Source organism: Rhodnius prolixus, unplaced genomic scaffold, assembly GCF_049639745.1.
Source record: "Rhodnius prolixus isolate KJV_2025 unplaced genomic scaffold, Rpr scaffold_11, whole genome shotgun sequence".
Taxonomy (NCBI): Eukaryota; Metazoa; Arthropoda; class Insecta; order Hemiptera; family Reduviidae; genus Rhodnius; species Rhodnius prolixus.
Window position 1 is genome coordinate 3,299,210 of NW_027411625.1, and position 27,820 is coordinate 3,327,029.

At 32.6% G+C, this 27,820-nt stretch overlaps 1 protein-coding gene across 5 annotated transcripts; it reads right to left on the minus strand.

The window, feature by feature from the left end:
* Nucleotides 1–365: 365 nt before the first annotated feature.
* LOC141459420 (uncharacterized) lies at nucleotides 366–25,624 on the minus strand. 5 transcript variants are annotated; one of them, XM_074138493.1, is made up of 13 exons: nucleotides 25,352–25,624; nucleotides 19,383–19,427; nucleotides 18,364–18,423; nucleotides 15,262–15,389; nucleotides 12,561–12,709; nucleotides 9,522–9,628; nucleotides 8,970–9,147; nucleotides 7,602–7,814; nucleotides 7,394–7,505; nucleotides 5,251–5,364; nucleotides 4,424–4,522; nucleotides 3,398–3,484; nucleotides 366–735 (listed from the first exon to the last, which is right to left on the minus strand). In XM_074138493.1, exons 1-13 carry the CDS (start codon nucleotides 25,425–25,427, stop codon nucleotides 514–516), a joined length of 1,590 nt encoding a protein of 529 aa, XP_073994594.1. In that variant the 5' UTR covers nucleotides 25,428–25,624; the 3' UTR covers nucleotides 366–513. The 5 variants fall into 5 exon arrangements, with proteins under 5 accessions (XP_073994594.1, XP_073994595.1, XP_073994598.1 ...); XM_074138494.1 differs by having other exon boundaries at nucleotides 25,373–25,620; XM_074138497.1 differs by lacking the exon at nucleotides 25,352–25,624 and adding an exon at nucleotides 25,254–25,272.
* Between the last annotated feature and the right edge of the window lie 2,196 nt (nucleotides 25,625–27,820).

Here is a 27,820-nt window from a genome sequence, read left to right on the forward strand (position 1 = left end):
CTAATCCCTTCCCTTTATTTTATTATTTTTTTTTATGATTTAAGGCTCGTCAACATCTAAGGTTATTGGCGCCGGAGCTTTTTTTTTCAGTGCACTGCCGGCCTCCGGACAGTGTTCTCTCGTTACAGACAACACTTTCCATCACCGGACAGTGAGCTGTAAGAAGCTCCTAGGAAGAGAAAATCTAAGGGTCAGCTGCTGGATTCGAACCTGGGACCTCCGCGTGGGAGTCCAGTATGCTAACCTCATAAGCTAATCCCTTCCCTCCCTTTCCTTTATTATTATTATAATTGATGTTATTATTATTATTTTGTATGCCCGATAGTTTTCTGATAGGGAAATGTTTTAAAAAGCTGTACAAATAGAAAAGATGGCCAAAACGCAAGTTTATTTTTACTCTGAATCATTATTATAATACATCAAAAAACAAATTTTATTTGCCTTAAAAAATTTAATTTATTTTAATTGAAATAGAGCAATTTTAAATTTTGTTAATGTCAAAGATCAAGATTTTCAGCTTCTAGCATTATGAATAGGTTTTATGAATACAATTCGTAATCTACCGATTACATCCAATTCTTCTCTGTAAATTATACTGAAACTAGCAGCTTCCTCCAACATAGCTCTGCGTTCTTCTATGGTAAAAGAGGCTGTCACAGTAATTTCATTAATATTTTCATAATATAATAAACTTATCAGTTCATTCACCCTGTGAATTAACAGTGAGCGTTGTCTCTGCAAAGAAATGAAATTTATTTTTACAATCTTATTAGCCATTTAAAAAACTAGTGAGAACACTTACACAACTTGCTATTACAACGCATTTATGATTTTGGACGACCTTCACGACTTTCGTCGGTGAGCGAACGACGACCACGATTGAATTTGTTTCACAGTGGCAAAGGATGGGGCTTTATCGCCAAAAAAAAGTGGAAGTAAGTTGATCGATGCACTCCTCTCTTGATAATCCACGTCGAAAGTTGTAATAAATCATTGCACGAAAATTTTCACGAGTTATTTCCATTTTTTCGTAAGATATTGTTCGATCCTCGACAGTTTTTAATACTTAGATAACGGATAAATAAAAGAGAAGCATTTGAGGGACAACATGATATACGAGGTGTGTTCAAAAAGTAACGGGAATTTTTAAATTTCGCAGGTTTGGAGAGTCTGATTGTACAATTTTTTTTTTTATTATGTTGGTACACATGCCCCTGAAGTACGATAAAATTTTCAGTAATATTCATTGTTTACTTCTTAAGTGGCAGCCGTTAAGGTTAGACGTGTTTTTCGAGCTTGGCGATTTTTGTTTGTTAAAAAAAATGGTCAAAGAATTTGTATTAAATTTTGCGTAAAAAATGAAATAAAGTGTGTGAAATGTTAATAAAGGCATATGGTGAGTCTGCTATGAGTAAAACAAGGATTTACGAGTGGTATAAGCGTTTCCAAGATGGCCGCGAAAACGTTGAAGATGACGAACGACCTGGACGTCCAAGCACATCAACAACCGATGAAAACGTGAAAAAAGTGAAAGAAATGGTTATGAACGATCGCCGAATCACAATCAGAGAAGTCGCTGATGATGTTGCCATATCAATTGGCTCATGCCATGAAATTTTTTCGGATGTTTTGGGTATGAAACGTGTGGCAGCAAAATTTGTTCCAAAATTGTTGAATTTCGAACAAAAACAGCGGAGAATGGAAGTTGCTCAAGAGTCACTCAATGAAGTCAACAACGATGCGGAACTACTGAAACGTGTTATAACAGGTGACGAAACATGGGTTTACGGATATGATGTCGAAACTAAGGCTCAATCGTCCCAGTGGAGGCATTCTGGATCGCCAAGACCGAAAAAGGCTCGACAAGTGCGGTCGAATGTGAAGGTTATGCTCACTGTGTTCTTCGATTTTAATGGCATAGTGCATCATGAATTCTTGCCACAAGGTCAAACAATCAATAAGGAGTACTACCTACAAGTTCAACGCCGTTTGCGTGAAGCAATCCGAAAAAAACGCCCGGATTTGTGGCAAAACAATTCATGGATTTTGCACCACGATAATGCACCTGCTCACACTTCATTGCTTGTTCGTGAATTTTTGGCCAAAAACAAAACTTTAACGATGCCCCAGCCTCCATATTCGCCAGACATGGCTCCATGTGACTTTTTTCTATTTCCAAACATAGAGAACATTAAAAGGCCGTCGTTTTACAAGCATAGATGACATTAAAAGCGAATCGCTGAAAGAGCTGAAAGCTATCACAAAGATCGAGTTTCAGAAGTGTTTCGAGGATTGGAAAAAGCGCTGGCACAAGTGTATTGTATGCGAAGGGGACTCTTTGAAGGCGACAATATTAATGTAGATGAATAAATAAATATTTTTTTCAAAAAACGAAAATTCCCGTTACTTTTTGAACACACCTCGTATCAATTTATAAACGTCTATTGAATTACGAAGGAAGGTTTGATTGATATAAAGTTTAATCGAATGCAATTAAAATTGTGGGTGTGATTACTGGGCAAGCTAGAGTTTCATTTGCACAAAATTGGAAGGATGGTTAGTCCTGAGTGGCACAATTTTGATAGGAAGTTAGGAAAAAGGTGATTACCACTTATGTTAGTGGACCCATTTCGCTATTAAAAATACAGTCCAGAGTTTTCCAATATTGCTTGAAAAAGCGAAATGTTAAAAAACACCAAACTGACTAGTTTTTTCTCTTTTCCTTATTGCCTGTGTTTGTTCTATATATATTTGTCGTATGCAACATAGCACATAAACTGGTTTGGATGAATGAGGTGACATTCGTTTCGAAATTACATGTAGATGAGCCGTTTTGGGGTCTTGAAGCTAGCTATACATCTAATTGGAGAGAGGTTAGCACCACATATATTAAATCTCCTCCAAAATTAATGTTAATAACGATTCTGTAAATCTTTTTGATAAAATTTGGCAGAAAGAAGGCTTCCCTTCGTAACATTAAAAAAAATGCCAACCTGCTTTTCTCGACGCGTTAAAAAAAAAAAAAAATCGAGTAGCACTCGATTTAATTTACTTTAACTCGTTATTTCAGCCAGCTAGAAACGTTTGAAAAAGCTTGTATTTTATTTAAATTTGTTTCTCATTTTTCAGAACTAATTTCGTTTAATAGAGGCTTTTTAAGAATGACACGCCAAGGTGGTCATAGGAAAAAGAAAAGAAACTTGATTGAGGTCGCTAATAGTAGCTGCTAAGGCGCAAAAAAACGGAACAATGTTAACACGAATATTTACAGAAAATATTTTTAAAAAATAGAAATCGCTGTACTTTTAGAAATGGTAAATTGGCGTCATTGGCAAGTAATTTTTGCAGTATTAAATTTTCAATAACATTTTTTTAGAATTTATTAGGATTTACAGACCCTTTGCGCCTCTATTTGTTCAATTAATTCTTCAGACCCTTCACAACTGGATTCGTGGTCTTCCTCTTCCCCTCCACTACTTTCAGGCTGCAAACAAGATAAAAAACAAAAATTAGCTTCAATCAATAAATTTTCATTAATATTGTTTAGACCCCACACTAGACTTAAAAGAAAAGAACTGAACAGACGCTATCGACTACTTAAAGACTCTTAGACGACAGATCAAAACTCTCTCTGGACAACAAGACTAATTTATACTTCTATTTTAAAACCTAACTGGGCGTATGGAATAGAGCTGTGGGGTTCAACCAAACGCTCCAATCTCCAAAGGATTCAATCTCTACAATCTAAAATACTTCGAACTATTGTACACGCTCCTTTTTATGTCTCCAACCTGACTATACACACTGACCTTAACCTTCCTTTTGTCACCCAAGCTGCTAAAACAAGATACAGAAAACTCCACTACAACCTGCAATCTCATATAAATCCTCTAGCTCAAAATCTTTCTTCTAGAACTCTTCCTGACAACCCAAGACGCCTTAAAAGACAGTGGCCTCGTGATCTCCTCTCAAGTGAAGAGAGCGACTAATAGCCAAATATTTTGGAGTGTTACCACTGGGTAACTTCTCCACTCGTATACCTCTGTAATTCGATGTTACTCTGTTATCACTGTTACTTATAGCGCCAACGCGCTGATTGTAGCAAAAATAAACGTCCCCAAAAAATAATAATAATAATATTGTTTAGAAGGGAAGGGATTAGCTATGAGGTTAGCATACTGGACTCTCACGCGGAGGTCCCGGGTTCGAATCCAGCAGCTGACCCTTAGATTTTCTCTTCCTAGGAGCTTCTTACAGCTCACTGTCCAGTGATGTTCAGTGTTGTCTGTAACGAGAGAACACTGTCCGGAAGCCGGCAGTGCACTGGAAAAAGCTCCGGGCGCCAATAACCTTAGCTGTTGATGCGCCAAAAAAAAAAAAATTAAAAAAAAATATTGTTTAGAATTCATTAGAAGTTACATACCCTTGGCGCTGCTATTGCCATAGCATTTAATGCTTCATTAATGTTAGTTGTTTGATTTATATTTGTCGATATGTGATCTTTATCCGCCCTGATGGTCAACTGCAAACAAAAAACAAATATATTGTTAGAAAGAAGCGTTTCTTATGTTTATAATTTAAGTGTGTACAGGAAATGCATTATTTGATATCCCTGTAGTAATAAAACAAAACTGGTTTGAACACTTTCTTTTACATTACTTAATATACTTAAATTTTCTGATGCTGGCCATTTTTATCTAAAAAATATCTTTGTCCAGTGAAGAGTAGTACACCATTTAATTTAGATTGATTGAAATAGTAGGTGGAAACCAACTTTTAATGCACAAATTTTTAGTAAAGGGCTATTAAACACTTAAAAATGCGAAACATGTTTTCAAAAAGCAACACTAACTACATCAACTAAATTATTATTAATTTTTTTTTTAAGGCGCGTCATCATCTGAGATTATTCAACTAAATTAAATTAACTAAATAATAATATTATTTAAAATCATATTTTAAGAACAAGTTTAGTACAGTAGTAGGTAGATTATATCGTCGGCTTAAGTTTATCATTGATTAAATCGATTGGTACTACACTGCATCAAATAGTTGAGGCTCTGGGAAAATTTATGATATTGTAGCTCTTCTAACCCGGCAGAGATTCTGAGAGGAGGCTCTTAAGAGGCTTATGGAGATGGAGGGATAAAGTAACAATCACATAGGACCAGGAGGTCCTGCGCCCTAAAGTCAACTCGTTCTTAATAAAAATAATTGAAATCAGTGATAAAACATCAATCAAATACTTACAAACAGTAATTCTTCCGAGATATCAATACAAGATGACAAACTGATAGCATGCAGTGCCACAGATAAGCTACTATCTTCAGATGAGGAATAATCATCATCCATGCTCTTTTGCAGCTGTAAACAAAAGAGAAAAATATTATTAGAAAAAAAGAAATTGTTTTCTAATTTTCAGTTTAGGGAATGGATTAGCTATGCGTTTAGCGTATTGGATTCCCACGCGGAGATCCCAGGTTCGAATCCAGCTGCTGGCCCTTAGATTTTTTTTTTCTTCCTAGGAGCTTCTTACATCTCACTGTCCGGTGATGGAGCAGTGTTGTTTGTAACGTGAGAATACCCTCCGGAGGCCTGCTGTACACTGAAAAAAGCTCCGGGCGCCAATAACCTCAGTTGTTGACGCGCCTTAAATCAATAATAATAAAAAAAATATTTCAGTCCGCCCAAGAAATGCATTCTTTGAGGACTCCTCCATAGTACACACACACTTTCTCTTACCGTAGTTTACATACTTAAATGTTCATGCAACTTTCAAAAAACAAAACCAAAAAAATAAGATTCTGTAAAGTGGTTGGTTGATCAAATTTGATCTTGCTTGCGATATTAAAACTGTCCGGTAGGACAGTTGTATAAGGGTTGACCATCAAAAACTGCACGAAAAAGCGTAACGTTGAAAAAACACATTATAATCATTCTTTAAAAAGATCTCTCCAGTAGTTACGGTTCCGATTTAACACCTTATCAGGTTATAATGATAGAATAGCTTATTACAAATTTTAAAAAAATCTGTAAAGCAGACGTAACTTTGCTAATAGACAAAAAGGAAAATCTATCCAAAAGGTACAAAAATCTCCTTAACAAAAACTTACAGTTTAAAAAGTTAAGTATAAGGGTTGATTAAACGCCAAAAGGTACACAAATCAGCAAGTACCCAACATTTCATTAATACTTCATTGATATTATTTAAGTAATTTTACTGCATTAATTTTCATTAATATTTTTTAAGAATTTATTAGATGTCACATACCCTTATGCTGGCCATTTTCATCTACAAAATATTTGTTCAAGTAGCACACCATTTAACTTAGATTGACTGTAATATCTATTTATCTATAATAATCAAACTATTAATCACTGGTGAAAAAGAAAACGTTATAAAAAATAAAAAAATATGAGGCTAAAAAATTCATAAACTTTTTTAAAAATTGCTCACACCAACATACATCAATGATTTTATTTATTTTTATTTTTAAATAAAAATCGTCGGTTTAAGTTCATTCTGCGATTAAAGTAATTGTTATTTTATGAAGTAGTCAAACGTTTATAATAATAGGTAATAATTATCTGGCTTTATCGCAAATAATATAGTTTTCTTCAATTACATTCTCAATCTAGGTGTTCTTCCCACAATGTTGTATATATGTAATATAAAATAAATAAGATATGTATATTTTTAGGACAGCTAATTATTCCAGCATTTTACCATAAGTAAAATTAGGGGGACTAAATTAAATTACAATTGAGAAATGAGTAAATATTGTTGAATAATCTACTTGTTATTAATTGTGTATTATTTGTGCTCACGAATATTTCGGTAAGACGAGTTCATGACTGAAATATTGTTTTAAATCCTCCGAGATTCAAATTTAAACAGTAGCCGACTCTAACTTTGTCTTTTTCTATTTTAACAAGCATGTATATGTGACAACTTCAGAATAAAGGGCACATTAAAGAGAAATCAGAAGACTAATTTGGAAAAGAGTTAAAATAAAGTACCTATTTATACGAAGATATAATGTACATTTTATCACAATTAAAACTATTATGAATGAACTGGCCAGCATAAGGGTATGTGACATCTAATAAATTCTTAAAAAATATTAATGAAAATTAATGCAGTAAAATTACTTAAATAATATCAATGAAGTATTAATGAAATGTTGGGTACTTGCTGATTTGTGTACCTTTTGGCGTTTAATCAACCCTTATACTTAACTTTTTAAACTGTAAGTTTTTGTTAAGGATTCCATTTTTGTGTTATATTGTGCACTCACACAATGCATACTTGAAACGTTAAAGATATGATCCTTACACTTTACGTTTGGCAAAAATGCCAAATTGGATGTTATTGTATTATAAATAAAATTACCGTAGTTAACCACTTATCGATAACAGCATTCTTAGGTTCGAATGCATGGGCCCTCTTCGCATATTGGATTGCTTGTTTAAAGTCTTTGAAATAACTGTATGCTTGAGACATGCTGGAAAACAAAAATTTTAAAATTTGTATTAGATAGTCTTGTACGGTCACTTACGAGAAGTGCAAGAATAAATAAAAGTAACTTATGTGTATTTACCATACATTATATGATTTGTTATCTAGAATATCAGGAATCTGAGACTCAAATTTCTTGGCAAATCTCAACAGTCGCCGAGGTCTGAAGTAAGAATCCTGACTAACAATGGCTATTCTAACAATTAACAGATGTTTTTTATGAAGCTGAGAATCAATCCTTTCTTTATCAGTTTGCCAAACAGCGTACTTTAGTATACGTTCAGCGATACGGCAACTGAAATCATATTTGAATCCAAAATAAACTAAATGTTATGTATATTGTGCAAGCTGTGCTGTTTACTAAATAATTCAAATATATAAACGTTACGGAAATTGTGTCAGAAAGAGTATAAAAAAGTATTTCTCTTAAATTTAATTCTTGTTAAACTTGGTCTTTTACAAAAGTAAATCTAAATGCGACTTCAGACTACTCAAAGAGCTATAAATATATAAATCAGGAGCACATTTATGAGAGAGCAAACGGGAGTGACAGATATTATAAAAAAAGGTGAAGCAGGCAATGTGGAAATGGGTAGGAAAGCTGATGAGAGTGAAAAATGGTAGTCGGACTAATCGACTTACTAACTGGTCTCTGGAATTCAGGAAAAGGAAGTTCGGCAGACAAAAAAAGAGATGAGCGGATGACATTTTACAACATGCTGGACCATCATGGACTAGAAAAGCAAATGATAAAGAATTGTAGTGTTTAACGGGAGAAGCTTAGGCCTGATTTCAATAATAAATAAATAAATTTGTTTACATATGATTAATATTCTTTAATTTCATTCAATATTTAATATTTTTTTGGGGGGAATTCTAATTTTATTTCTTTTATTATAAAATGTATTATTTTGAAACCAAATAAAAGGCTTTATTATTATTATTAATTTACTGAACTAATGTTGTCATATTAAAATAAAAAAAAAAGAAGAACCTACTTAATTATTACAGTTTATCCTAATATTACATCATTTAAAATTCAACACCAACTTAGACGTTTTCAAGAAAAATGGCTTTAAAAACAACAATAATTTAAACACGAATTTTGTGGTTCCTCAAAAATTACCGAGATATTATTCCTCAATAATATCCTTTTACACTTGTTCATCCTTCTTCAGTCCTGGAACCATCTGAGAACCGTACAACGTTTGAAAAATTGTTTATATATAAATATAGTTATCAAAAAAAGTGTTGCCTAAATTATTACATATGAGTTGTGTCACTGAATGAAACTCACACAATACAATCAATTGCAACTATAGATTTTACAAAACCCAATGATGGTTCACTTCTAATTAAAGATTACCAGAAGTAGTGGAAGCAAAATAATGTAATAACAACAGGCCTAAACATATTCTAAGCTGAGAATTCCTAATTCAGTTGTACTTACTTTGTCTGAGCTGACTTGTACCAAGCCCTTTTATAACAATGCAGGCCTAGTGTAGAAAATTTTTTTACGAATTTGATTGTAGTATCGTAAGGAATATGATGTTCAACTTCTGGGACATAAACTAGATTGCCATACTGGAACGCATCATGAGTCTGTATGAGTATCATCATATCTGTTTCTGAAATTTAAGATTAAAAATGTTTATTTTTTTCATTTCATTTAAATTTTTTAAGTTATGTGTTAACTCAGAAACATTATCAATAGGCAGTACGATTTGCAGAGAGAGGGTAACTGTAAAGCCAAATCTTCTAATTAAACAACCTTATCGCAAGTTATAGTTTAGTAAGTTAGTTCTACAATTCAGCTGCTATACAATTATTACTGTCCAATGTATTAACGCTCCTCATGCTGACTGATTCTCTTGGCTAACTTTTTCGATTCCGTTTTTTGTCTACTGGATAGATCGCAAAAAGAGAGCATCCCCAAAATAGCCCCAATGATTTATACATGATCATTCGCACAATATCTGACAAAAAAAATGCATGAACTTACCTGGTAGCACATGAGATCCAACCTTAAATTGGCCGAATGCATATTTATAATGTATATAAAATTGGGCCAATTCATTTTCGTGCATCGCTTGTAAGCAGATGCACATTCTGTAAAAGAAGATTTAAATTAATAAGTGCAAAATACTGAATACCTAATTTGCTAACCTTACATGAATTTCTCACAAGAGAAATCAGAACAGATCTCTTGAATAATTTAAAGGCCAAGCGTAAAAGAGTGCAAGATATAAATATAGATCAATGAAAATTCAGATACCATTTGACTGCACAAAAATGTTGCAAAAAAAAGCGACATTTTATACCTGTATAATAAGCAAGTGATAAACTCTTTAAAAAAAAAATGTGGCAAAGCATACATCTTTAGGTTTGGAGACTTTCATGTAACCAGTAGATTCTGATTAAGGTGACCCGCTGTCATCTACATACAGTCATCTACCTACATCTACTGTATATTGTTCATTTTCGTGATAGACATAAAAAGCATACATCCACAGATCTTTTTGGGAAGACTGGACGAGTAAAGAAATATTTACAAATGTGCATATTTGCATTGGAAACTGTTTGAAGAAGGTTTAGAACTGTACTTATTGTTGTCAGTTGAGTAAACCTGGTACTTCCCCACGTGTAGATAGTTTGATACATTGTTTTGTAGTGACACCTTGAGGCAGTGCTTCCCAACTTTTTTCTGGTCATGACACATTAGTCAGATACCAAACAGTAAACGGCAAACTGGAACTGAAATGCTCCTATTTCATTTTAAAATGACATATTATGCTCAACAAGTGTTGTAATAACAACAATATTACAATCCTACAAAAATACAAGTTTTCGTGGCAGGCTGTAACATTAATAACAAAGCCAAACATTCACCCGTCTAATACCGTTCTCTGTCAATACAATTAACTACATGTATACAGGGTGTATACAGAGTGGTCGAAACTTCGGGAGGTGATTCAGCAGCTCAAATGCAACAAAAAATATTCTATTCACTTTGGCCCGATTCTCAATAGTGTCCAAGATATTTGCATTTTTAACTTTTCCGTCGATATTCGCGTTTTTCGCTTTTCTATCCTTTATCCTACAACAAATCTGCTGATTCCATACGAAAGAGCATTAAATTTCCTATAAATCTGTTTGGTACAGAGCCTCAAAACGATTCTTATAGCAATGAAATTTTTACTTGAATGTCTAAAAATTTCGTTCTCGATGATTTTTGTTAAAATTTTCTACTGCATTTTCTCTATGGTTAATGAATCAAGGAATCACATAATTTAAGAAAGAGTTGCGCATTTATTGAGCTTCAAGATCATATGGATTATGGATAAAACCCTACCCCGAACAGAGAGGTGTAAATGCAGAAAACTGGGATTTTGCGAACTGACTTTTCATCACTAATTTACTCAAATGTCAATTATTGGAGAAGGAACAAAAAGAAAAGTACCCATTTTAGTTCTTCACAATTATTATTTAATAAAACGGAAGTAAAAAATAAAGTAGCAATAAAACGCAGTAGTTGACTACAATTGTTGGTGCAACTTATTTGAATGACATAATGGAGGTTTTTTTTCATCAAAATTAATTAATAATAATTCAAAAATAAAATGGTTATATTCTTTTTGTTCCTTCTCCAAAAATTGATTAGTTTTGAATTATTATTAATTAACTTTGATGAAAAAAACCTCCATTATGTCGTTAAAATATGTTGCACAAACAATTTAGTCAAGAAACTAAAAATTTGCCACAATTCTTTCCCACTTCCTTGTTTGAATAGTTCGAACGATTTTTGTAGCAATTTTAACTAGGCACCTGCCTATTGTACTTTTTCACTTCTGTGTTTTATTGCTACATTATTTTTTACTTCCGTTTTATAAAATAATATTTGTGAAAAACTAAAATGGTTACAAAAATGGTAAAAATTGACATTTGAGTAAATTAGTAATGGAAAGTCAGATCGCAAAATCCCAGTTTTCTGCATTTACACCTCTCTGTTCGGGGTAGGGTTTTATCCATAATCCATATGATCTTGAAGCTCAATAAATGAGCAACTTTTTCTGAAATTATATGATTCCTTGATTCATTAACCATTGAGAAAATGCAGTTGAAAATTTTAACAAAAATCATCGAGAACGAAATTTTTAGACATTCAAGTAAAAATTTCATTGTTTACAAGAAACGTTTTGAGGCTCTGGGTTAAGCATATTTATAGGAAATTTAATGCTCTTTCGTTTGGAATAAGCAGATTTGTTGTAGGTTTACGGACAGAAAAGTTACTGCCGTTTTTATGGTGGAACACGCGAATATCGACGGAAAAGTTAAAAATTCCAATATCTTGAACACTATTGAGAATCGGGCCAAAGTGAAGAGAATATTATTTGTTGCATTAGAGCTGCTGAATCACCTCCCGAAGTTTCGACCACTCCTCCGTATACACCCTGTACAGTAGCAATGAATCTTATGACAAAGAAATTCTTTATTTTAATGCCCATTATTGATGCCAAGAAGTGCCTGTAATTCATTTAAAATTGTAAATCCCTAACTAAAAGTAAGTGAATAAAAACCCCTCTAAATGAGATTAAAGTTACAAAAACTAAACAGTCAATAAAGAAGAACGAAAGCTATGACATATTTTACTAATTTAGTCAACAGTTACTAGTCAAGTGACCAAACAGTGGGTTTAATGCGACGGCTGGCTTTGCAAGGACCGTAAAAGTGTTTGTTTCAATTTGAGCGTTAGGTTTGTTTCGTTTAGAAACTAATGGTATTTCCGCATCATTTTATGTTTTATTTTCATAATAGGAATATGAGGTTATACTGTTTTAACTTATATAACTTTAGCGCATAGGTTGGGAAGCATTGTCTTAAGAGATGCTCAATTTACAGATTCTGGAGATTTCCATTACCCCCAAAAATAAAATTTTCTTAGTCAAATGTTTGAAATTTAAAAGAACCTTCAAGTAATACTAAGCCGGACGTGGGTAGATCAGTACATGATTAAACTATTGCCACGAATTGTTTCACTCACCCAGGGAAAGAAGACTCATGACCAGCAAAATGTAGTACTGGTTCGCTGGTATGAAAAATGGCGCTTCTCCTGTTTTCAATATAAGCTGCCACTTCGACAAAGACTTGGTCCTCGCAATTGATTATCCTGCCTGTACCTTCTTGAATAGTCTGTTAACAAAGAACAATGCATTCATTAAATACAAATATAAACATCTTTGCCATAAACACGCGTAAAAACGTTTAATCCAGAAGATATTCAAGGAAGAATCCGTCCTGGATTTCTCCAAACTATATGGTGTCCTGCTTGGTTGTTGATTCAAAGATCATGTACAATTCTCCGTTATTGTTATATGCGAACAAGCAAAACCAAAGTAGTGCTGTTAGCCAATGAATTGAATATACGTACACTTGAACCAAGTTCGAATAGTAGATCTCTCATAGTTAGAACCATCTTTGCAAAGTCTGATTGCTCACTAAACTCTGTAATAATCGCGAATAAGTCGACATAATCTTTCAGCAAATTAAAATCGGATTTAAAGGGGCCCCCGCCGCGCTTTAAAGCACTTTTCTGGTGGTAAATACTCATTGCAAACTTAGGATTGAAGATTGGCGAGGAATCGGTCAAATAAAACAACTCGTTTTTTGCCAACGTTTCGACAAATATATTGTCTTCTTCAGGGCCTGGATATTACTCTTTTGTTGTAATTAGTATATTGTATCTGTCCCATTGTAATTACCAAAATTCCCGTGTAAGTCCCGCTATATATACCTGCTTCTCCAGTTCTGGCTCTTAGTTTCTGTAACTCAACCAACCCACATAGCCACGTAAGTTTCACTAATTATAAGGAATTCATTGTATTTTACTATTTATTTTTGTATTACTGATTTTTACTGATTTTCTATGTTACTGACTCTGTAAAGTGTTTTGTATTTGTAATATCAGGCCCTGAAGAAGACAATATATTTGTCGAAACGTTGGCAAAAAGACGAGTTGTTTTACTTGACCGATTCCTCGCCAATTTACGGTCACGAAACCTATATATTCACTCATTGCAAAGTTTAGCAAACTATTGTAAAAACAGTATTTTTGTATATGTGTGTAAGCAAAGCTTTAAATTTACTTTGAAAAAAACGTAAAGATAAGGAAAACCATATTGAAATCTTACAAAAAGTCAATATCGTTTCCTAAGATATACATATTTTGTATTTTATGATTGTTTTAAGCGCAGTTATTCAGATTAAATATAAGCACAGATTATAATATCTTTTCAAAATTAAAATAATCTAAATCCAGACGTTTTAAGGGTTATTTAATTTTTCTTCAAGAAATGATTGATAGATAATATTTGTGGGAACTAAAATGTACCGGGTTAATTCATGATTTGACATGTCGATAAATCTAGAAGCAGAGCTGCTGACTTTATGAGAGAATGATAACCAATTCTATTAGTATCATTTTGTCCAGATCTAACTTCCTAAGAAGTTAGTTTCAAGCTAGAGAAGTCCTGTTTCTAGTTCAGCCATGGTTGCACGAAAGTCTGCTGGTAATGGGTTTGGTGGTGACAGTTGCTTATTAAAGTTTCATTTTTTTTTTTTTTTATCAGCCTTCCAAAATGGACTAATTGTTACAATCACAACAATCGTGGGTGTACTTTTTATTCTAAAAGCTGAAAATCTATCTTACAGAGGTTTATTAGTTTTAAGAAGAAGAAAATAATTTTTTTATCCTGGGACTATTGTCCCCTAAGAATAAATACATGTGCAGTTGGAGGCCCTATTAGTTTCGCCTAACTTTTAAATATTTATAAACAAAAATAAGTATTTACAAAAATGAAAAATTAAAATAATAAAACTAAAGAATACAATTATAGTTTCGGAGAAAGCTGGGTAGAAATGAGATAATTGAACAGAAGGGATTTAAAGATGGAAAGGGTAGGAGCATGGCGGACAGATGAAGGTAAGGAGTTCCAGAGAGAGGTAGCGCGTATTAGGAAGGATTTATGAAAGGATGAAGTACGGTGTGAGGGAATATAGAGATCAGAGGAACGAGATCTAGTATTGCAGGAATGGATCGAGTATTTGAACTTGAAGAGTTGGAAAATATAAGATGGCCTTTGAGATTGGATGACTTGGAAGAAGGAATGAAGCCCAAAAAATACTGGCAGCTGTAGACAGGAAAAAGCCACTTCAACTCATCGTAGCAGTGCGAAATGCGAGAGTCTCTGGGGAATGCTGAAAATAAATCTTATGAAGCAGTTCATGAGAGGCGCTTGAGCTTAGCTACAATATCCACCAGAAAGACCGGGGCCATACCCTAAGCAACCATAGTCGAAATAGGGGGAAAATAAGAGAGGAAACTCAGGAGTTGCCGGGTCCTTAATTGGTGACGGGAACTATTAAACTGCTTCAGGATGTGGATGGAGCGGCGAGAGATTTGGGAAACATGGTTTTTCCAGAGCAGAGGTTTTGGTCAAAAGTGATACCGAGGTTCTTCACAGAGGAACTATATTTTATTGGAATAGTTTTACTGTTATTACCACTTCTTTTCTCAATTATTTACTATATATGTATTTTGTTCCTTACATCTTTTTCTTACTTAATTACGTCCCATTTTGAAACGTTCCCTACTGAACTAGAAACTGTCTCCCCCTGGTGTATAGTGTGATAAATTAAATATATTTTATAACAGTTCTAATATTATACTTGAAAAGAATACTTACACTTTTTTTAATTAAACCGTCATCAGTAATGGGTCTCATTATTGTCTTGATTTCTTTAAAACTATTTTGCCATGGGTTTAACTTATTAAATAAAAACTTCGTAAATTGAGTGCAATTACCAACCATTTCTGAAATTGTACGATTAAATTCTGATTAGTAAAGCAGACAAACTTATTAATCTACAATTTATCATTAAAATTATAATAATTTAGTACCTCGAAAGGTACACAACACTATGTCACATTTTTAGTTTTTACAGGAGAGCAAATGAAAGATTTTTTTTTCCGCGGTTTTTTCTTACTTATAAAGCCCACAGGAGTTGCTCCTGTCTTTGAATCCTGAGTGTGCTCAAATCTTTGGTGGATAATGAGTAACATAGATGCACGTTAACAGATAGTTGTGTAATAAAAGAAATAATTTTTTATTAGAAACATTAAAAAAAGAAATTTTGAAAAAAAAAATGGACGTAGTGTTGTATAGCTCCGAGGTACTGAATTAGAAGATAATTAAAAGGGTTACGGGTGCAAAACAAGTTTCTGTATTTTACTCTTAATTCTCAACTAGCCTCTTCATTTTATCCTGTTTAAATAACACTCTTTTCTATTTCAAAATATTGTTCTTTCTTTTCAATTACTACTCTTGATTTGCAATTGCTGGTATATTGAATGAATTGTATATATTTACGAAAGATTGTCTGATTGGAGAGAGGGCTCTAGAGAATTATGTTTTACTATATCAAATGCTTTTTTAGTAATCTACCAATGCTATGTAAATAGATTTTTGTGAACTCGCAACTTTTTTTTCAATAAATATGGCTTAAAACATGTATATGATCAAAACTCATGGAGAAAGATGGCCAGATTTCGGCTGTTTGAAAAACACACAATTATGTATGTCGATATTGAGCCGAAAGAGAATGTTGTTTGAATGGAAGCAATTTATTTACCTTTTCTCTTCTCCCAGTTCATCAACAAACAAAATGAAGTTTGAAAAAAGTGAAAAATCTAGTCAGTAAAGAAGTGACTTAGTTAAGGAGGCATTTCCTTCGCATTTTAAGCTATTTCTCAAGACACGGGATAAAACATGATACAGAATTTGTACTGTAGAAGAAACACTAAACCCATCCCCTCCTCAAAATTGCCCTTGATTCGAATTTGCCTGAAATAAATCACAAACATAAACCTTGTTGAAGAAGCCGGATTTCGGCCATCTTTCTCCATGAGTAAGATCATACGTATACATGTTTAAAGTCAGATTTATTGAAAGAAGTTGCGAGTTCACATAAAATCTATTTACCTATGTAAATATTGGTAGATTACCAAAAAGTATTTGAAATGGTAAAACACAATTCTCAATAGAGTTCTCTCCAATCAGACAATCTTTAGTAAACATATACATTTCATTCAGGCAAACTGCAGCAATCGCAAGTCAAGATTAGTGATTTGAAAAGAAAGAACAATATTTTGAAATAGAGAAGGGTGTACAGGAGAGATCCTCATTCTCCTTTATCCATCAGTACTTAATTAAGTGTTTTAAGCTACCGGACTAAGTTTGGCACAAAATAAATCGTGGATAAAAATCTAACACCTTTTGTTTCGCAGAGAATTTAATAATCTTTGAAAACTCAGCAAATATGATGCAAATAATACTACAAGAACTCTCTGATGCATGTATTGAAGCTGGAGTACAAATAAATGATGGAACGAGAGAGAAAACAGAACTGTTGTTGGCCAATGATGTAAAAAAATGACAGCAAACAACAAGAACCTGAAGTATGTAGAAGATTTGCAGTTTAACTGGGCCAATTATTAAGCTTTAATAAATGTTCAGAAAAGGAGATTGATGGAAGAATAGCAAAATATGAAGGAGAAAATTGAAAGAGATTTTTTAAAATAGATATGTAGTGGAGAGGGGGACACATTTGAACAGTTCTAATTTCTCGCCAAATATTTAAAACATTTATGATTGATAATTTTCACCATATTTTGTGGTAGACCTGTTGTATAATTGGCACGAGTTTCCCTTCGTTTTCATTGTTTGGTAAAGTCCAGAATTGAGGAATGTTATATTTTGTAAGGTGGAAGTAAAATTTTTTGTTGCATCTTTGGAAGTGTATTGTAGAAGATTGTAGTGGACAAGGTGTAAGTATTGTTAGTCCATATTAATATTTGGAATTCGTATTCTTAAAACTAGTATTTACAAAAGTCTATTTGCTTGCAAAAATGTGTTGGATATTATATTTTCTTTTATGGAAGGAGAGGAGGCACATTTCAACATCTCAGTTAAAATGTGCCGCCCTATCGCCCTGTAAGTTTGTGACTTTTTTCTGTACTTTAAGAAGCGCAACAAACCGAATATTTTTGTTCAAACTTCCTAAACCCATCACACTTCGGGTACAACATCCCGAACTAGATTTCAGTGGTTTAAAAGAGAAAGTAATGTAGTAGTCGAGAGAAATAACTGATAGAAGGTAGATTCAGAGTAAAGTAATATAATTTCTTTCTATTTTATATTCTGTTCAAAGGTGCCCCACCAGTGGGGAAGATATTAACATTTGACACAACATTTTTAAATTTAAAAAAAAAATACAGATATGTATGTAAAGTACCAACTGTTTATTGATATAGATCTGTTCAGGATACTTAAAAGTTGTAGAAAACAAAATAAAAAGGTTCAATAATACGATTCTGGTGCACTCTGTGAACAGAAAATGTAAATTTTGTTCAAATGTGCCCCCTCTCACCTAAATATTTCAAAAAAAAAAAAGAGGCAAAGTTGTTTTCATTCTCCCAACAGGTATGGTGTGGCTGTTAAATTTGGACAATTTTGGAGGAGATCCTGTCAACGTCTTAGCAGTAAACTCAAAAAGTTATGAAGAAGAGAGCTGGTTAGTACTTTTTATAAAATTGTAACTGGAAGACCAAGAAAGAGGGTTGAAAATAAAATATTATTAAATGAAAGAATTTGCAGATATCAATCTTAGTACTGTCTCTCGTTGATTACAGAAACTTTTGACTACTTAGACGCATTGGTGCTAAAAAAAATAAACAATGATTAGTGGAAAGTTTAAGAAGATTTTGCTATTTGGATATAGAGTCTAACCTGTTACATTATCGTACATAAAACCCTCACTTTCTGATTCAGTTTTTATAGTTACTTCATCTAAAGAAAGACAAAAAAGAGAAGCAATTAACAAAAATAATTAATATTAGTAAAATAATATTAATAATTAATAATCAGAATATTTAAAATACTCGACAATTTTGAGAACATAAGATATCACGGTTCGCCTAGAACGATTTTAATTGAAAAGTTCACCAACATGAAAAAATTTTTCTTTCTCCTTATTATTTGGCTCAAAACTAACCAAAATCCACTGAAAACCAAGTGGGTTTACATTGCGGATTTTTTTTTTTAAATTTTTTCAGGTCAAAAAACGGGAAAAACGGCTTTTTTGCATTGTTAAGCCTAATAAATGGAAAAACAATACAGTTTTTTGCAAAACTAATGCATGCATTTTGAAGCTGAGGGAATTTCCTGATGTATTTTATAAATGATAAAAATGAAATTTCGACATTCAAAATCAATAAAAAAGACATTTTTGAGCAAAATAAGGCAAAAACAAGGGTTTCTCGCATTTCAAAGCTTACTTAACAAATAAATCATCGTTTTTTTGTGGAAGGGAATGGGATTTTTCAAAAATGAGAAAAATTCCTGCAAAATACAATTATTTATACACTGGAAAAAGTGAAATTTTCCAATTCAAATTTATTTAATGAAACTTTTTGGATTAAAAGAGCCCGAATCATTTTTCTGTCAAAAATTTCCCTCAGCTTCAAAAATGCATGCATTGGTTTTGCAAACATTTGTATTGTTTTTCCATTTATTAGGCTTAACAATGCAAAAAAAAAGCCGTTTTTCCCGTTTTTTGACCTGAAAAATTAAAAAAAAAAAAATCCGCAACGTAAACCGATTTGGTTTTCAGTGGATTTTGGTTAGTTTTGACCCAAATAATGAGGAGAAAGAAAAATTTGTCATGTTGGTGAACTTTTCAATTAAAATCGTTCTAGACGAACCGTGATATATTTAAAGATACTAATTTCTTCGATATAAAATACAACCTGGACTGCTAGCTGCGACACTGGATGTGGACGATTGTGGTGGTTCTAAAAAAAGCAAAAACAAAAACCGCAATTGATAAAAATTGAATGTTACTAAAATCTAATCTCCTGATATTTATTAATATTTTCTTTTTTTGCCTAAGTAAATTATTTTCTGTAGGATAGATGTACCATATTTTTGTGTAACAATTTGTGTGATTTTGTTTCAAACTGAAAGTAACGCTTCCAACGTAACAACTTTTGAAAAGACTATAAAGCGGCTATTACTAAAAAAGTCCAAATTTTGTAATAATAATTTGTAGTTAATCTTAAATTAGACACAACATATTTTACTGAATTAAGACAGAACTACTCAACTCTCAGTGAACTTTATAAATTCTAATCTGAAACAGCAAAATTATTGTAAATGAATAAAAATTAAATGATTTAAAGGTATTTGTAGTTACTCTAAATGTTGTATGCTTCTAAAGTATAAAGGTTTTGATATACTATCATGAGATATCAAAAGCATGAGATTTTCTTAAAAACCAAAAAAAACTATGAATTTATAATTAGGTCTTCGAAGAATTCTGTAAAAAAATGTTCGCAGCTTAATTTACGTCGCAGTAAAACTTTTACCGCGGGTTCAACCATCAAATCTCGAACTCGACCCACGTGGTTTTCTGTTAATTATATATTACAGAGTCTGGCCTCATGATATTTATTCATTATTTTTTTTTAGTCCTAGTAAATATTTGTACATGAAATTATTAAAAATTATTGATAATTTATAAAATATAAGATATATTTAAATGAATTATTTAGATACAAATTCTAACCTGAAAAGCTGGATCTGTCGCTCGAATTATCATCGGCCATTTTTTTTTAATTAAACGTTAGAATTAAAACTAAAGTAGTAGAGAAATGTATTATAAAGATTTTAATACAGTTTGCTAATGTTGGAACTAGATAAAAGCGGCTTTTTTCACTGAGTGCAAAAATTCTGTACTTTACTATACTTACTAAGACGCGGTAGTGATTGAGTGAATTAACAGTACTGCCACTCTCAATTCTTTAGTTTCCACGTGTACAGAAACTATGTTTCACAAGCAATATCTGTTTTTAGTTTTTTTGTAATAAAAAATCAGAAATAAAAGTAAAATAGAATGAAGTATTACGTTTATATGATGAAAAATATATTATACTAAAATGTTAATCTTAATTGCTTTAAAAAAGAAACCTATCTGGGAGAGAACCCCCAAAAACATTTTTTCAGATCGGGAAAAATGAAAGGTACTTGCATCTACTCATTTCATTCAGTTTTCTTTTTATTAATGTTAATTATAAAGATTTTCTTTTGGTATTAAATTAATCCGTACTTATAAGATATAAAGTTGTAACTTTTATTTTCAAATAAACAATTATCCTTCTATTCTTCTACACCTAAAATAATTAATGGACGTAAATGTTCGTTCATACGAGGTGTGGCTATTAAATAACCAGACTGATGCTGCTGCAGTAGAACTATGCATGCCTTCTCTTTCGATTGCAGCGTCTCACGTGTTTGTAGAGAAATCTGTCTGACTGGAACCGTCGTTTGTGTAAGAGGTGTTAGTTTTGTTTTGCCGTAAACATGATACTACACATGTAGTAGAGCAACGAATTGCCGTGAAATTTCACATGAAACTGGGTAAAACCGCTACTGAAACTTATCTTTTATTAAAAGAAGTTTATGGCGATGAATGTTTATCACTTGCGCGAGTTTTTGAGTAGTTTCCAAGCGTTTCCAGGATGGCCGAGAAGACGTCGGAGATTATGACCGCCCAGGTCGCCCTTCCACGTCCAAAACGGATGAAAATATCGATTATAATTAATCAACATTACTAAACGTGAGGTGCTCCGTGAAAGAGTAAGGATAAAAACGACCCGATTTGTGGAAGAAGCGCGCACTGCATTCTCTGTCAAGACGTTTCTAGCCAAGTACGACATCCCAGTTTTAGGCCATCCACCCTCATTCGCCTGACCTGGCCGCCCCATGTGACTTTTATCTGTTCCCCCAAAGTCAAATCTGCATTAAAAGGAACACGATTTTAGTCCGTTGAAGCTGTGAAAGAAAAAGCGGCACGCGTCATGCAGGAGCTGACAGAAAAAGACTTCCAGCACTGTTTCGAACAATGGTAAATTCGCATGGAGCGTTGTAGGGATAGGGGAGGGGTGTATATTGAAGGTGATTATAACTAAATATGTTTAAATTTAAAATAAAATGTTTTACAGCAATAGTCTCCGTTCGCATTTTGGGTGACCCGCATCGACAGAGACAAAAAATTATACCATAATTTTAAATAATATTCGAGCGATTTGTGGAGTACTTCGAAGAAATTATGGTATTTATTGAGAATAAAGATCTTGCAAACTTTCCACAGATCAATGATCATAAAATGGGCCTTTAATAAATATTTATTTCTTCTACTATGATTGTAAATATCAAAAAATTATGAATATTTCTGTATGTGATACGGCAGCAGTGTTATATTAGGGTTTTTCCAAATTTTGACACACCGGTAATCAGTGTCGTATAATTCGTATTAATGAATGAACTATGCGTACGTTTTCTAAAGAGTTTTGTTTATCTATTTGATAACAGTGACTGATGAGTTCTAAATACAGTCCAATAAAAAAGAGAAATTTGTCGTGATGTTTAAATTATTACACAATTCTGCTGAACATCTATTATTTGATTTGCAAAAGTGAAAAATAAAGTATTGTAATGGCTATACTTCCAAACTACGGATTTAGATGTAGTTGACAAGGGATCTCATACTTCAGCTATTAACATTATTTACAACAAATCAGTTATGAATTACACGAGAATCGAACTGGAAATCTCTCCACTTGCTGTCTATTCAACATAATAGGAGCATATAATGTTCGCAATAAATATATCTTAAATAGACGAATTCAGATTAACACAGTCTATTCTAATTATTGAATCATTTCTTACCTAATTCCATTACTATTTTATTTACTGGGTTCTTGACCTGTTCGTACTTAATTATCTCGAAATAAGAAACAATATTTTTGTAAATTTCGTTTTGATTGTGAAAAACTAGTTTATTGCATGCACAGCCTAACAAATTTTAAGCTCCCCCACCCCCTAAATATGCCAAAATAAAAGTTTTTCGATAAAATTTTGCAAAAAAGTGTGTGTAACGTATAAATTTCCTACCTCAAAGACAAGATATAAATGGCTTAACTTTTCTATACGTATAGAAACATGAATGTTGCTTTTTAAACATGTCTACATTCTTATTTTAGCACTAATTACTATTTGTGATTTACGTAGGATCAAATGGCGGGAAATGGAAGAACTGCAGCTATATTCTGGTGAATTACTGGTTTGTGCATTATTAATTTCTATTGGCTAGATTCAGTGAACGAAAAAATGGAACGAGTCCGGTTTCAAAAGGATTTAAATCACTCCGGATTCGACTCCACCAACTCCAGTGGATTTAACCAATGAAAATGCTAGAGCTGGGCCGGAGTCGTTTAACGGTTCCGTTGTCATGGTAACTACGACTGACTCCACCTGCACACTAGATCATTCTGTGTTTGTATATTATATTTTATTTGAAATTCTTCGTATTTTATAAGAGTAATGGACAAAAACAAATTTTAAAAATTCAAATCATCTTAAGAAAGCGTTATAATGTTTTTTGTATTCAAATAAAACGAATATTTAACTAAAAAATATTTTTAATCGATGAATGTTTGTGAAATAGGTGATAGAGTGGGAGGGATACTACACTAAGTAAACCAGTTAGGTAATAAATTTTGGCCCAGTTTTACTTTGACCGTCTAGCTGACATGTACACGTTCAAACTTACGCCAATGAAGATGAGAGTAAGTGTCCAGCGCTAAGTTTAAGATTAAGCACACAGCTTTTTCTTTTTGTAAAACAATAAGATAATATTTTAAAAGCTTGATATTCAATTCTTAGTAAATAAATATTATGAGTAATTATAATTTTGAAGAGTTAGAATTTTTATGGAATAATTTCCTACCCATTTCCGTTTCTCTACCTTGAATACTCTTGAAGTAAGTTAACTCCAGTCTTCTAGTGGTCAAGCTAGATAATGACAAAACTGCATTGCTTTAATTTATATTTGACTAGCCTATTTTTGTGTTAATATTTGTATTACGTTGTTAATTTTATATTTATCAGAGCAATTGGAAATTAGGGATAGTACTCAATGTGTGTTAAAGAAATATAGTTTTGTTATTAACTGGGAAAGCTAACATTTAATGATATAATAATATAATAAATTGCGTGACATTTGTTCTTATGTTTAATCGTTCCAAACCTTCTGCTGCCTCATTTTCATTTTTATTTGCCTAAATTTTTTGGGGCGGGGCGGAATCACTTTTTTAAAAATAGGGATTTGAATCAACTCGTTCCACCATCGGACTCGTTCCAATGGAACGAGTCCGCTCAAATAGCCCATCACTAAAGCTAATATGTATTGTGGTACTGGGTTCCATTCCCCGGTCCTAGGCCTTGTATTTTATTTAATGGTTAATAAAAGAAATTTACAGCAAAGTATGTTTGCTAGTCGCCTCCGTCCATGACACCTAATTAGTAGTTGGACGTTAAGCCTGCCTGAAAAAATAGACGATTACTTACTACTTAAAACTTGTCAAAGTTGGGAGTTTTTTAACGTTACGCTTTTTCGTGCAGTTTTTGACGATCAACCCTTATACAACTGTCCTACCGGACAGTTTTAATACTTTAAATACACATCTTTTATGACAGTAACCTTGGCCGTGTTTAATTAATAAAAAGTACAGTAAAGTAATGCCTATATTTTCAGGCGGGCTTCACGTCCAACACGTATCGTGGACGGAGGCGACTAGCAAACAAACTTAACTGTAAATTTCTTTTATTAACCATTAAATGAAATCCAAGGCCTCTAGACCAGGGAATCGAACCCATTACCACAATACATATTTAACTTTACAGGTCTCGCCTCTAACCGCTCGGCTACCGTGGCGCCTGTGTTTAATTAATATGTATAAAAAAACAAAAATCAACACATCCCTTGATATTTTCAAAATAGATAAGTAAAAGTAAGGTAGTCGTCTAATTTTTCAAGCGGGGCTTAAAGCCCAATTACCAATTAGGTGTCGTGAACAGGGGCAGAAGCTCATACTTTACTATAAACAATTTTTTTGTAACAAATCAAAAGTAGTCATACGCGGGATTCGAACCAGTGATCTCCCACACACAAAGCCACGCGAATAAAGAATTTTAAATGCCAAATTATACTAAAAAATCAGTAAGAAAATAAATTCAAACAAAAACATTCATAGCTTTGACATTTTTGCTGCATTTATTTTGTACTCATCTGCCCATTCCAAGTAATGATGTTAAATTCTCGCATAATCGTTTACAAAAGAGCACCCAGTCGCACCCATTCAAAGCATTGAGCTTACCATACAAAGTGCCCAAAATATTTAAGTCTGGTTTTACTCAATCTGGGACAGAAAACAATAAAAATGGTTAATTCTGTCCAAAATTAATTTATTACACACGAGTGGGCAGATCTTTTCGACAGATTGGGACAAAGAGTTTTACTTCTCAGCTTAATAACCATGTCCCTTCATTATCCACCATTTATTCTTCATTTATGATCATAATTTTGTCTGTGAGCCGATCAGCGCGCCATCGCCGTCCAAACAGTGAAACGAGGAGTGGCCTTGCTTCACTCCTAAACTAACATCGAACTTCGAAGAAGTATGCTTCTTCCATCTTTACACCAAAATCCATCCTACAGTATCAATCAACAGACCACTGACTGTAATAGACATCTTTGAAGATAGGCCTAGATTATTTACCTTATAAAGTAAAAAAATTACGGTTAACACTGTTATAAGGCTAAAGTAAGATCCACAAAGAACGCATAAAAATATTTTGTGTTTTCAATACTTAATACTTTTAATACTGCAATGTTTACTTTCATTGTTTCTCTTCTTGATCCTCTGTTTTATTTGATGTTTCTTTTTATTCATATTTAGAAATTATGTTTCATCAATTAGACACAGAACTTATTAATAGAAAACTTTAAATTTAAAACACAATTATTTTATACACTCAACAATATCACTTTAATAAGATGTACAACTTTTCCATTTATATAATAATCGCTTGTCTGAAGCTCGAGGACTAATTTTCACAATATGAAAAAAAAATAAACAAACAATTTAAAGTCCATATTTACATGCAGTTGTCTTGCTACTCAATAGTAATACTACTTTGGTAGTAGTGGCCCAAGGCCTTTATATTTATCAGTCTTTTGAATAATTATTTTTTCTCTGAAGATAGATGAAGAGATAGTTATGATAAACTATTTACATCATTTTCGTGCTCTCTTAAAATATTATTATTATCATTATTTATTTACAAACTTATACGTAAATACTTTTAGCTGGGAGTTGTAACAACATTGCACAAAAAAGTAGAATAACATTACATTAATACAGTATTAAAATAAAGGAAATGAAACTATTCTTTACGAAATAAAAAAGTGGAAAACTAAAACATAACTCGTTGACATACATAAGTGAAAAAATAACTTAATTAGTTAGACATAATTTACTCAACAGTTACCACTCTAAGAGCAAAGAACTTATAAGCTTCAGAGCTTGGTACATAAAATTGTAAATTTCATTAATTTGGTTCACACTATTTATATCTAACAATTTGAGAAACTTATCATTTAAAGAATCATTTGAAGACTGATACGAGTTAAGAAAATGACTTCTAATAGGTAACAGTGAGGTAAATTCAAAAAGGAAATGAACAACTGAATCAGGAGAAAAAGAATTACAAATGAGGCAAAGATTGTTTACATCAAATTCATAATAGGTGTCAATAATATAGAACCTTGCCTTGGACAAATTGCACAGCCTTAATTGCACTGCTACTCTCACTTCTTTAATATTGACTTTCCAATCCAGTTATGGCTCTGGTAATCCGAGTGTAGCTAAAAGATCTATATAAACAGTTGTATCTGGAGTTGAGAATGAGATCAATATCCTCACTGGCACAATTATTTTTATATTTGTTAATAAGATTGTGAAATACTTTTCTCAGTACAGCAGCACTTTGACAGTGAAAGAGATCCAACGAACCCACAGAGAGAAATATATTTTTCAAATTGGAGACCCAGTTGTTATCCTTACTAGAAAAAGAATTATCTAAGTTAAAGAGAGCGATATAAGAGATTCTGAACAAACGAAAGTGAGGCATATCTAAAATTTTAATAAGTAATGAAAGCATAGACTGAAGTGCAATTTCTTTAACCGGGAGAAGATTGAATTCTGAACGTAAATACGTGTTAGGAGTGTTTCTATTAAGTAAATATATTTGTTTAAACAATCGAAGTTGAACAGTTTCTAGCTGGTTAGTATAATTATAGGCCCATATCCCACCGGCATATAATAAGATGGTTTTAACTAATTTATCACTTCTCGGCCTTTTGGCTCTCTTAAAAATAAAATTTCTTTCAGAAGTGTAACGGGGGGCGCTACTACCTTGGCTTCCTCAAGTGTGAACCAATTTTTCGGAACCAACTTGCTGAAAAGATGTGGCCTAGATCCATAATCCTGACTACAAGAGGCTACATGGCAATGAACACCATATTCCGTTAGATTTAATCTAAGGGCATTTTCATAACAAAAAATAAAATTTGCTTCACCACAGTTGCCGTCCCTAGGAAACTGAATAAACTAAAAATGTTTTTATTTGGTTTTTAATAAATGTATAAATCAGGCTTTAGGTATTCAGTTAGTAAACAAAAGATTTAGAGTACTACAGAGTACTGTGTACTCAATTCTTGCCTTTAAATTAATAACAATGGAGTTTTTTTTTTTTTTTTAATATTGCTGAATAAAATAGAACGCTGACTTTTACAGAAATACATTTGTTCAATATTTAGTCTGAAGGAAAATTTGCCACTTAAACTAAAAGAACTGCATCGAGGGAAGGTGCTTATTTCACACTGGATACATTGGACTTTTGTTTTAAAATGTTCAGAGAAAATTCTATGAAATATTTTAAGAAAATAGAATGAAAGTGAAAAAAAAAACTATTATTGTTAAACAGAAGTAGTTAAATTAGATTGCCCATAGATATCACTAGCGTCGCAGCAGACAACTTTATGAATAGGAATCGATCTACTCAGAGAGATCCCCCGTCTCTAACACCTTACCGTTCACTAGCCAAAGTTACACATTGATCACATTTTTAAAATTTAATATGTTGAATAGAAAAAAATGATTGTTTTAAATTTACGCTGATATATTATTAATAGTTTCTTTACAACTGTAATAAGCTTAAGTTCAATAAATACAATGTTAAAGGATTTTTTTTTTTTTAGTTTAAGCAAAAATGAAACATGTCT